The 13,451-nt window shown below is 26.0% G+C and overlaps 1 protein-coding gene across 1 annotated transcript in view; it reads left to right on the top strand.

Moving 5' to 3' along the window:
* Window positions 1–13,451, top strand: part of LOC126908337 (probable ATP-dependent RNA helicase DDX56) — a 26,277-nt gene that overhangs the window by 10,947 nt on the left and 1,879 nt on the right. The window contains exons 5-8 of the mRNA XM_050690317.1: window positions 2,196–2,456; window positions 2,564–2,740; window positions 8,713–8,854; window positions 10,682–10,924. Coding sequence (XP_050546274.1) covers window positions 2,196–2,456; window positions 2,564–2,740; window positions 8,713–8,854; window positions 10,682–10,924 — 823 coding nt within the window. The remainder of the gene's footprint in view (window positions 1–2,195; window positions 2,457–2,563; window positions 2,741–8,712; window positions 8,855–10,681; window positions 10,925–13,451) is intronic.

Here is a 13,451-nt window from a genome sequence, read left to right as displayed (position 1 = left end):
ATTTAACTTTATAATGCTATAACTTATTGAAAAGTTTATGGATCCACACAATTTTTTTATGAGAAATAATATTTTTTAATAAACCCTTTTTCATTCGACATACTTTATCTTAATCGAGATATTAATAAGGAACCAGCAGATCAAGTAGCTTTTGGAATAAAACACCAATTTTTTTAAAATTAAACACTATCTAAAGATTTGCATCGAAGCGTTTATTTTTGATAGTGATTTTAATCACTATCAGATATCATTATACTTGATCCAACTATGCCACGTCACCACTGTGCCGCGACCCCCCTGTGCTGGGTTTTTTTAACTACTTTAAAAATTACATATGTATTTATTTTGCCCTAAAGTTATAAATAGTTAAATTATATTTTTTTCATATATTTTGAGATCTATTATAAGGTGAGTTAATAATTTTCTTATCTATCAGTGCTAATACTTTCAGGCACACTTTTCATTTTATGCCACCTAAAACCAGGTTTTTCAGGTAGTTTAAGGCATTTTTAGAAGGCAGAAAGTTGATTAAAGATGAACCGCGCAGTAGAAAACTGCAGAAAACTATAAAAATATCATCATTATTTGGAATCTTGTCTGATCCTATTGTTGGTTGACAGTTATAATGATTGGAGAACAGTTGGAATTAACCAATACCACTTTTCATTAAATTTTAACCATTGATTTAGAAATAAGAAAAATTTGCCCAAAAATGATTTTGAAAATTTAGTCAAAAGACCAAAAAAAAAAACAACAGGAAGGACTGGTGTCTTGATTTTTTGGAGCAGATTGAAAATTACCATTCTTTCTTAAAATGTGTCATTACTGGTGACAAATCATGGATTCTTTAGTATGACCCAGAAACAAAGCGCTAGAGCTAAGAATGGTATACATCAGCTTCATCAAGATAAAAAAAATGAAAAAAGAGCAAGTCAAAAATCAAAATCATGTTGATTTGCTTCTATGATTGAAAATTTTTGTAACTTAAGGCCAAACAGTCAATCAACACTTTTATAAAGAAGTTTCTGAAGGTCTTCGAGAAGGGGTCATTGGTGTGAGTCTAAACATTAAAAACACTTGCGTGTTTTAGATCATGACAATGCCCCTTTATCTTAGCCATTTCAGTTATCCAATTTTTGGCAACCAAAAATAATCTCATGGCTACTCAACTCTCCTATTCACCCGACTTGAGCCCTTCTGAATTTTTTCTCTATACAAGAATAAAAATTCACCTAAAAGAACGAAATTTTGGAAAACTAGAAAATATTTAAATGTTTGTGACTGACCAACTGAAAGCTATTCCAGTAACTGAATTCCAGAACAGCTATGAATAATAAAAACATAGACTCCAGTGCTGTGTGGATTTCCAGAGCAATTACTCATTCACATTGTATACCTAACTGGCAAATACAAATGAAAATAAACACACACACACAAAATCTATTATTTATCAATTAGGTAGAAGCAATTTTGCTTAACACCTACCTGGCAAAAACAATAAAAACACATACACAAAGAGGTTAAGTTCAATAATGACAGTAAAATTATTACATTATATTTATATAATATACATTTCTATAACAAATAACATTTTAAACAGTTTTCTTCATCTTGCTGCCAATAAACTCCTTAATATTAAAAATTACTCAGGCTAAAATCTAATAAGCTTCTTAATTATAAACAAGTTAATATTTAAAATCATAATCAAAATAAATAATTTGTTACTATTTGATCAACAATTTAACTGAACTTTATAATTGAATTGGAGATAGCAATCTACTCAGGGGTATAGTTAAATGTTGTAGAGAATTGGCATCCACATAATTCTTATTAATGTGCTCTCAAACATAATTCCTAAAAAACAGACAAAAATTGACTAACTGATCCATTGTATTCTGCCACATAACGCCCCTAAATAAGATTCAATAATTTAAAAAATATTGAATTATTAAACTTCAATATTTTATTAAATAAATTGACAAGTGTCTTGTTAGTTTTACTGGTAAATTTAATTATTTAATTACTAAAAATCAGCTTAATGAATGTAATAATGATATAAATTATACATAAAATAAAGTAGTTTATAATTTAAATAATTAAATTGTATTATTTCATAATTATCTGATGGTGATTTAAATCACCATCAGATTTACTAACTGTACTAGGTTTTTTATAAGAAATTATTTATGCTATAGATTTTTACCAAAAAGTTACCAAGCTGTATTAGCTAGTGCTACACTTTCTGAAGATGTTCTTAAATTAAAAAAACTACTTTTACATAATCCTGTAACTTTGAAACTTCAAGAACCTGATTTAGCTCCATTATCACAATTGTCTCATTTTACATTAAATGCTGAAGAGGAAGATAAAGCTGTAATTTTATACTGTTGTTTCAAATTGAGGCTTATTAAAGGAAAAACAATAGTTTTTGTAAACACTGTTGATAAATGTTACAAGTAATTTTTTATTTTTATATTTTATGTATTATGTGTTGCATTTTTTGTTACTAATTAGACATTTAAAAAAAATGTATTTCAATATAGCCAATGAAACATTTTTTTAGGTTAAAACTATTTTTAGAACAATTTGGTGTCCAGAGTTGTGTTTTAAACTCAGAATTACCTGCTAGTTGTCGATGTCATACTATATGTCAGTTTAATGATGATGTATATGATGTAATAATTGCATCTGATGAAAATTCGTTGGATGAAGAACACAAAATACAATCAAACAAAACCAGGTAATTTAAATCTGTTTATTTAATATAAATATATTTTACAATTTTTAAAATTAGTTTATTACATTTACATTGTAAAAAATAAGGAAATATTTTGTGATGAAAATAAGCAGTTCTAAAATTGAAAATATCATATTTTTAGTTTATTAGGAAGTAATTTATAACACAGGCTTACAAAAAAAATATTTTTTATTAGTGCTGCTCTGTTTGTATTTGTAGTTGGTAAGGTGTATGAACTATGTCGCCACTAATTAATGTCAGCTGACAGTTCTGGTTTACCTACTATTCTCATTTTATTCGTTTCTTCCAATATTAATTGAAAACAGTCAACTTTGCAATAACTCTTATGACATTTCTCTTATTATTTTATTATGGAAAATAAGTTAAAACATTGTGCGAATGAACCTGATATGTTTTGTTACATTGTGATGAAAATATTTTGAAAGATCAGTAAAAATTGATTACTGACACTGTTGTTTGCTTGTATTTTTTTACTATGGTATTGAAATTCTCAACTAAATTAAAGTATGGGTACCTCATAGTGTTTGTAAAATATGCATTGAACATTTGCTGTAATGGGAAAAAGAAACACAAAAAATGTTGAGGTTTGGAGTACTAATAATTTTGTATAAACAAAAAAATCATCATAACGACTGTTATTTTTTTATGACCTAGTAGTAGGCAACAACCAAAATAATCACCATACGTGGAAGTATCCCAATATTTCTTAAGCTATAAAAACTATTCCTCATTCAAACACTGTTCCAATACTAGTTATTCATCAGGTAGTACAGGAATCTGAAGAAGATTAAATGGAAGTGCCTGAAGAAAATGATATGGAATTTCGATGGTTATTCTGAATCTAACTTTAGGTTTTTACCATTACATTTAGTTTTTGAGATAATTACTCGTTAGTAATTAAACAGAAAGCACAGTATTTATAACAAATTTTAAAGATTTTCGATTATTTTTTATATTAATAGCAATTTTTAGATTCGAAGTGAAGCTGAGAAGATATTAATTTTACTACAACTTTTTCAACTTAACTTTTGAAATTGTTCCTGATATACTGACACTTTTATATATATCTTAAATAAAAGCTAATGTAATATACTTTATTATGTGAAAAAAAAATATTCGGACTTTACTTTGTCTTCACAGTGAAAATGGCTTCCAAATGCTATTTTTGTGTGAAAATTGTCGATTTTAATTTTTATATTTTTAACTTTATAATGCTATAACTTATTGAAAAGTGTATGAATCAACACAATTTTTTTATGAGAAATAATATTTTTTAATAAACCCTTTTTCATTCGACATACTTTATCTTAATCGAGATATTAAGGAACCAGCAGATCAAGTAGCTTTTGGAATAAAACACTAATTTTTTTAATTTAAACACTATCTAAAGATTTGCACCGTAGCTTTTTTATGATAGTGATTTTAATCATTGTTAGATATTATTATACTTGATCCAACTATGCCACGTCACTACTTTGCCGAGACCCCCTTGTGCTGGGTTTTTTCTAATTACTTAGATAAACTATGAAACCGGTTTCTTAATATATCATTTTCTATCATAGAAAATTAGGCTGTCAATAGAAAAAAGGATAACAATTTTTATTAATGAATAATGTCTTCATCGGCAATAGAAGTCATCCCAGACAGTATTTATCATGCATAGTTGTGTTCAATTTAGCTGGATTGTCCTACTTAATTATTTATAAAAATAATTAAATAATTATAATAATAATAAAAAAAATTGCCACTTTTTCTCAGCTCTCACTGGACCGATTTCTTTCAACAATACGTCAAAAGATCACAAATCGTTAGATTCCCATTCAGCATTAAAATTTCTTATGTATATCATTCTTTTAATGCTAGCCATTTAATTAAAAGTACATTTTATAGTATATAACATAACCTTTGATATATGTTTAAAGGACGCAGTATTTCCAGAACATTTTTAAAAGTTCAGTTAAAAAAGTTCTATTAGCTTCGATGCGAAGCTGAGAAAGTATTAATTTTACCATGTGTTTTTTTTTTAAATCTGTGGCCACTTTTTCTCAGCTCTCACTGGACCGATTTTTTTCAACAATAAGTCAAATAATCACAAATCGTATCTAGTTGAAGACATTACCCTTAAAAATTAAAAATCGGTAAATTTTGTTATTTTTTTAACTTTTCTTAAAACTTCCATAACTTTTTCAAAAATAAACAAATCAACATAATTTTTTTTTATACTAAAACCTTAGATATTTCCCTTTCATTTGATATCATTTTTTTGAAAATTTAACACTTAACCTGCTCATTGGGAAAGATTTAAAATAGCAACTTTTTTACAAAAACTAACTTTTTCAACTTAATTTTTGAAAGTGTTCCGGAAATACTGCGTCCTTTAAACATATATCAAATTAAAATTTATGTCATGTACTATAAAATGAAAAAATAAATTTGTCCCTATGACCTATCTTCTATGCGCAAATGGCTACCGTATTCAAAAATATGCTGTTTTAACAAATTTTTTTTTTTTAAATTAAACACTATCTTCAGATTTGCATCGAAGCGTTTTTTATGATAGTGATTTTAATCACTGTCAGATATCATCTATACTGGACCCAACTATGCCATGACCCCACTGTGCTGGGTTTTATTTTATTTTAAAATATCTTATAAGGGCAATACACTGCCCTATTTTTTTATAATTATTATTTTTATAATAGGCTAAATTGAATAACTTTTTTTTTATTGGTTTTTTTAGATATATAATCATTAAAATTAATTAAATTCTGAATATTTCCTTTGTAGAATCTTTTTATACGCCAAAAGTTAATTAGAACTGATCACTATGATTTTTATTTAAGTGATCTATTACGATAAAAATGTAAAAAAATCTAACTTTTCTGATAAATATACTGTAAATAATAATTATAAAATTTGCTGAGAGCATATTAATCTTAACAATTTCATTTTTATCTATTTAATAATGTCAATTTCAAACTTGCAAATTGAGCTACTTTTTTTTAATTAAACACTATCTACAGATTTGCATCGAAGCGTTTTTTATGATAATGAATTTAATCACTGTCAGATATCATCTATACTGGACCCATGTATGCCACGTCCTCACTATGCCGCGACCTCTCTGTGCTGGGTATTTTTTTTTATACAATGTTTAAAGTTTTGAACGCCCCCTAAAAAGAGTCCAAAATTATTTCGCTTGAAATTTATGTAAATTAAGCAATTATCTTTTAGGTCTATCATTAAAAAAAACCCAGCACAAGGGGGTCTCGGCAAAGTAGTGACGTGGCATAGTTGGATCAAGTATAATAATATCTAACAATGATTAAAATCACTATCATAAAAAAGCTACGGTGCAAATCTTTAGATAGTGTTTAAATTAAAAAAATTAGTGTTTTATTCCAAAAGCTACTTGATCTGCTGGTTCCTTAATATCTCGATTAAGATAAAGTATGTCGAATGAAAAAGGGTTTATTAAAAAATATTATTTCTCATAAAAAAATTGTGTGGATCCATAAACTTTTTAATAAGTTATAGCATTATAAAGTAAAATATAATATGAATAATAAAATCGAGAATTTTCACACGAAAATAGCATTCGGTAGCCATTTTCGCCGTGAAGAAAAGTCCAGATCTTTTGACGTATCATTGAAAGAAATTGGTTCGGTGAGAGCTGAGAAAAAGTGGTAACAGACACACACAAAAAAAAAAAAACAATAAAAAAAAAACATCTTAGTAAAATTAATACGTTCTCAGCTTCTCATCGAAGCTAAAAAAGAATATATACAGTTATTGTTAAAAACTCGGATATAGGAGAAAATTTTTAAAACTAAGAAAATACCTTTAAATTGATCATTTTGACTAGTTTCTTACTACCTGTAGAGATTTACCAATTTTTTGTTAAGTTTCATGAATTTCTAAGTTAATTAATAGTAAACAAGTGCGCTTACACTTTCAATGATTTTAGCTTCGATGTTTTTTTTTATTTATTTTTTTTTTGTGTGTGTTACCACTTTTTTCAGCTCTCTTCAACTGATTTCTTTCAATGATAGGTCAAAAGATCACAAATGGTATCTAGTCGATGACATTACCCTCAAAAATTGAAAAAATTTCCCTCGTTTCCCATTAATGGGGGAAACCTCCAAATAAATTACAAATTTAAAAATCGCTAATTTTCGAAATTTTTTTCTTAAAACTGTCATAACTTTTAAAAAAATGACCAAATCAAAATAATTTTTTTTTTTATAGATGCTTGATGTCTTTACCTATCTGATATATTTTTTTTTATAAATCTGACCCTTTACCTGCCCATAGGGGTAGATTTAAAATGACAACTTTTTCACAAAAAATTAACTTTTTCAACTTAACTTTTATAGTGTTCCAGAAAGTCTTACAATTTATATATATCTTAAATTAAAGATAATGTAATATACTTTATTATGTGAAAAAAAAAAATTTCTGACTTTACTTTGTCTTCACAGTGAAAATGGCTTCCAAATGCTATTTTTTGTGTGAAAATTGTCGATTTTAATTTTTATATTTTTAACTTTATAATGCTATAACTTATTGAAAAGTGTATGGATCAACAAAATTTTTTTATGAGAAATAATATTTTTTAATAATCCTTTTTTCATTCGACATACTTTATCTTAATCAAGATATTAGTAACAGACACAAAAAAAAAAAAAAAAAACCACATCATAGTGAAACCAATACCTTCTCAGCTTCGCATCGAAGCTAAAAAACACATGGTAAAATTAATACTTCGCATCGAAGCTAAAATATAATAAACATTTAATTATAAAATCAGTAAAATTTAAAAACTTTCAATAGTAAAATATAAAAGTACAGTTGACATGTGGTTCTTAATCATAATAATATAATAATAATTCAACTTTAATAATATCTTTGGTATTAACAATATTATAAAAATTGTGTTATGAAGTAAGGTTGGGTTAATATAATTATAATATTCAAAAGTAGTTTTTAAGATTGCAATATAAATTTATGTGTGATATCAATTTTATAGCTTATTTAACAGTTGTTTTAAAAAGAGATGTTTGTATAATATTAATTAGTGTGATACGAGTTATGTATTTTTTTCATATAAAATAAACATTCTTTTGAAAAGTTAAAAATTTTATCTGTTTAATCCCACATCTATGTTGTAAATTTTATAACATTATTTAACAAAAAAATTAGCCATGAAATTTTAAAACATTTTAAAGTTTGATTGATTATTATTCACTTTATATGGATGGAATCATAGCAATCCACATTTTTTTAGCTTTGATGCGAAGCTGAGAAGGTATTAATATTTAACTTAAAAATTGCATATTTACATTAATTTAAAAAATGTGAAACATTAGTATATTGTATCACCTTACATGTTAATATTTCATTTTTTAGTAATGTGATTAATAGTTTGCCAAAAATATAAGTTCTTGTTAAAATGGCTGCAATTCCCTATTCTCCCCTAAGTTAGTTTTGTTGTATTGAGTGTAATATAATATTTTGAACCATTCTAAATGAAATTTTAAATACCCATTGAATAAAATTTTACCTTTAATTTGAAGCTACGATAGTATTAATTGTATTAAGTTATTTTCTTAAAAACTGTCCTAGTAAAAAATGTGTAAAAATTAGTTTATGTCATACATTATTCAAAAAAATAATTTGGTATTATTGTTAAAACAATCTGAATCATAAAACGGCCATAATATAAAATGATTTAGCTGTTGTATAACTAAATTATTTCTCTAGTACAGATGTATAGTTTATTTTTATCATGTATAACATTAACTTACAAATTTTTACTTAAATAATTATTACTGAGCTGTACTGAATTAAAAAATGATATTTCAGAAAAAGGCTCCTAATAAAGTAGCAGCTTTGTATTATACATTTAATTTTTTTATTCCAAAAGAAAAAACTTATTAATTTTTTTTTTTTAGCAAACGTAAACATGATAAAGAATTTGGAGTTGCCAGAGGAATTGATTTTCAGTCTGTATCTGTGATAATTAATTTTGATTTTCCATTAGATATTTATTCTTATATACACAGAGTAGGACGTACAGCTAGAGGTAAAAACAAGGTAATAAAATTTTTATTAAAAAACTTTATTATAAATACTTGAAGTAATTTTGTTAGTATTTGTACTTTTATAAAAATAAATGACAACCAACATTGAAGTATATAAGGTATATATGTATATAACTTTTATTGAGGATATAAGGTGTTTTTTTTTGGTCAGGATGTGTTAGTATGTGTTTATCGTTGATAATAGTGTAACGTCACAAATTCGAAGATGGACCGTTTATGATTTTTTTGTTATGTCTACTTATTTATTTTATCGCGCGAAAGAACCTTTTCCTGACAGCGGTGTCAATCACTCATTATTTTGCCACTGATCGCTAGATAAGGCGATAAAAGAGAAATATAATTAAAATCGAATTGTTTATCAGTATTTATCTCTTCCAAAAAGACTGGCCATTATCGATTTGAAATTGCCGTTAGATCGGTGTTGACTCTTTTTCCATTCCTTCTTCTGTAATTGACTGTGCTAGGGTGCACACGTTTATTGTTTTATTGACATTTTTATTTAATGATGGAGTAGAGCCGCCAACGGCGAACGGCCAGGTCTCTTCGGCGAGGCATCCAAGCCATCGGATGGGTCTCTTCGAAGACCGGGTATCATTTTCTTTTATATATTATATTTATGTAATGAGCTATATTTTATCGTAAATTAACTTAATTTTATTTATGTGTGGAGAGCACGTGTTTCCCTTTTCTTCTAGTGTCCAGACCGCTCCTGGTGTTTTTCATTAATTTCCGATTAACATTAACGGATGTGTTCCAATACCGTCCATGATGTTTGTAATACTATTTGTTTTTTTGTTTAAATATTTTATTTTATTTTTGTTGCCTTTATTTGTAGACATGGTTTTTGATCATTCGCATTTTTGTCCATGTTTAACTTAATTTTCTTTTTTTTAACAATAAAATTAAATTTCCTTATTAATTTCAACTGTAATATTTATTTTATTTTATTGAGTAACTTAATTACTCTCGTGTATTTTCTCCCTATTCCTTAATCTAGACACGGGCTACGGTATGTTTTACATACCAACCACATACAACTTTGATTGTCATAATTGTGTTAAATAAACCACAAGGTATTATAGTCATTTATACATAAAACGACATATTAACTTAGATAATACTTTTAATTAACTTAAAATTAAATTCCACCTATGGTCCGGTAATCATATCTGATAGGTGTGACACCTCGCCTAGGTTGGGTTGGGTTTTAATTTTTATTCTATATTGAAGTGTTAACAAACATATTCTAGGTTCAGAAAACTTGTCAATACTATCATCAAAAATTTTTATTTATTTTGAATAATGATATATAGTATTTGAACTAAATATTTGCCAGGGTGGCCTCCTTTCAAGTAAATCCTGTACAATTGTATCAAATATCCTTTCATAAATATAGCACTAATTTGAGTTATATTTAATAAGTAACTACGTTTCAATAGTAAAGTAACACAATATCGTGTTTTCCTCAGCCACACAACACATTACCAATCTAAAAAGTGTATCAAGATCTGAATCACACTTTAATAATTCATTTAATGACTTCACATTTTTTCATGTTGTAACAAATATAAATTTATAAGTTTTTTAAATAAAAAATAGTGACATTATTTTACTTTTTTATAATACGGTTAATTAAGTATTATATAATAACATTTAAAATTTAAATACAGGTTTTTTATTTTTGTATTTTGATTGGTCATAATCTGGTCAGATTACAACATGCTTACCCTAAAAGACCTATTTTTCAAATTAGTAGCAATTTTAGACTTACTTATTTGGTAAATCAAGTAACTAATAATTTTTTTAATATTCTTATTAGGGTTCAGCTATATCATTTTTGAACATAAAAGAACAAGTTATTTTAAAAGATGTAGAAAAATATATAAAAGAAGGCACATCAGAAAAAAATGATATATTTCAACCATTTAATTTTAAATTGGAAGAAGTGGAGGGATTTAGATATAGAGCAAAAGATGCATGGAGAGCTGTTACAAAAATAGCTGTCAGAGAAGCTCGTCTAAAAGAAATAAAGACTGAAATGCTTAATTCTAAAAAACTAAAAGTATTTGAATTTAAATTAATATATTATATAAATGTGAATTTAATTAATTTTTTTCTATTATTTAATTTGATTTTAATAACAAATAAATAACTATAATCACCCACCTTATTTTTGTTGTTGTTGGTTCTTAAAAGTAATGGGTTAAAAATAATATTTAACTACTGTTTAATTAAAAATACTTTACCAAATTAATTCAGTAAAAGTACAATAGACAACAAATATAACATAAGATGGTAAATAAGATGCAACAACAATGACAATACAACTGACAGAGTCTAAAAAAAACAATTTACATAACAGCCTGATATTTTGTAATACTAAATAAGCATAAATTATAAATGTTTTATTGAACAGTAAATTAAATGATTACACTGAATTTTAATTTTGATTTCAACGTGAGTAAGATATTGTCTCTCATGCAATTTAAGTATTTAATACATTAAAGTCACAATACAGTGTTTTTAAATTAATTAAAAAAAAATTCATCTTATTTTAATTATAAACAAAGAATTTATAATATGCACAAAAATGATATTGTGTACAATATTATGTAAATACTTTTTGGAAGCATGTGTGGTATGTTAACGGAAGTAAAAAATTTTTTAAATTTCTTCCAGATCTGCGTATCATTGCAACATACGTAAAGAAAAAACCAGTGCGGATGAAGTGAAACTTCTTTCAGTCATTCAACTGATAGAATATTAGGTTTAAGTTGTTCAACTTGAACAACTTTTCGGTTACTTTGACTCGGTTCTTTTGTAACATATGTACCAGAAGCTTCGTCAGCACTATTGCCCATTGAATCTGCAGTTTTGAATTTTAAAATAACTTTGATTTTCGAAAATGCAGTACTAAATTATAACATAAAATAAACTTTACAGCCAACCGTGATGCTCGATAATGTTTTTTTTCGGACCCTCTATAAAGAAGTTTCACTTAAATATTTATTTTCCCTTTCCTAAATAATTCTGAACACCTTGCTGGGTATATATAAATTAAGTTATATAGTCTTATAAAAATATCTATGATAATAAAGCCATATAATTTTATTAATTACAATCTTACATGAATATATGCCTAGGTTTTGATAAAAATTTGTTTTTCTATCAAATTAAAAAGTTTAATCCTTAAAGGATAAAAAAAATACTACGGTATATTATAGTTCTTTTAAATCTATTAATTTTTATTTATAGAAAAGTTAACAACTTTTAATAGTTATTAAAAAAAATTAACATTTTAACTTAAATAGATTAACCTGTAGAGTATATACACTGCCAGTCAAAAAACTTAACAATTAGTTACTAAACACTTAAGTTTTGTAACTTATTTTTTAAGAAATTTGTAATAAATAAGTTTATTAAATATTAATGTTATATAAATTAAATGTATATTTAAAAAAACCCAGCACAGGTGGGTAGCGGCAAAGTGGTGACGTGGCATAGTTGGATCAAGTAAAATAATATCTAACAGTGATTAAAATCACTATAAAAAAAAGCGCTTCGATGCAAATCTTTAGATAGTGTTTAAATTAAAAAAATTGGTGGATTATTCCAAACGCTACATGATCTGCTAGTTCCTTATTAATATCTTGATTAAGATAAAGTATGTCGAATGAAAAAAGGATTATTAAAAAATATTATTTCTCATAAAAAAATTTTGTTGATCCATACACTTTTCAATAAGTTATAGCATTATAAAGTTAAAAATATAAAAATTAAAATCGACAATTTTCACACAAAAAATAGCATTTGGAAGCCATTTTCACTGTGAAGACAAAGTAAAGTCAGAAATTTTTTTTTTTCACATAATAAAGTATATTACATTATCTTTAATTTAAGATATATATAAATTGTAAGACTTTCTGGAACACTATAAAAGTTAAGTTGAAAAAGTTAATTTTTTGTGAAAAAGTTGTCATTTTAAATCTACCCCTATGGGCAGGTAAAGGGTCAGATTTATAAAAAAAAATATATCAGATAGGTAAAGACATCAAGCATCTATAAAAAAAAAAATTATTTTGATTTGGTCATTTTTTTAAAAGTTATGACAGTTTTAAGAAAAAAATTTCGAAAATTAGCGATTTTTAAATTTGTAATTTATTTGGAGGTTTCCCCCATTAATGGGAAACGAGGGAAATTTTTTCAATTTTTGAGGGTAATGTCATCGACTAGATACCATTTGTGATCTTTTGACCTATCATTGAAAGAAATCAGTTGAAGAGAGCTGAAAAAAGTGGTAACACACACAAAAAAAAAATAAATAAAAAAAAACATCGAAGCTAAAATCATTGAAAGTGTAAGCGCACTTGTTTACTATTAATTAACTTAGAAATTCATGAAACTTAACAAAAAATTGGTAAATCTCTACAGGTAGTAAGAAACTAGTCAAAATGATCAATTTAAAGGTATTTTCTTAGTTTTAAAAATTTTCTCCTATATCCGAGTTTTTAACAATAACTGTATATATTCTTTTTTAGCTTCTATGAGAAGCTGAGAACGTATTAATTTTACTAAGATGTTTTTTTTTT

The sequence above is a fragment of the Daktulosphaira vitifoliae genome, unplaced genomic scaffold (assembly GCF_025091365.1).
Source record: "Daktulosphaira vitifoliae isolate Bord-2020 unplaced genomic scaffold, ASM2509136v1 Scaffold_5, whole genome shotgun sequence".
Lineage (NCBI taxonomy): Eukaryota > Metazoa > Arthropoda > Insecta > Hemiptera > Phylloxeridae > Daktulosphaira > Daktulosphaira vitifoliae.
The sequence above is the reverse complement of the archived record's forward strand: the minus strand, read 5'-3'. Positions and strand labels throughout refer to the sequence as shown.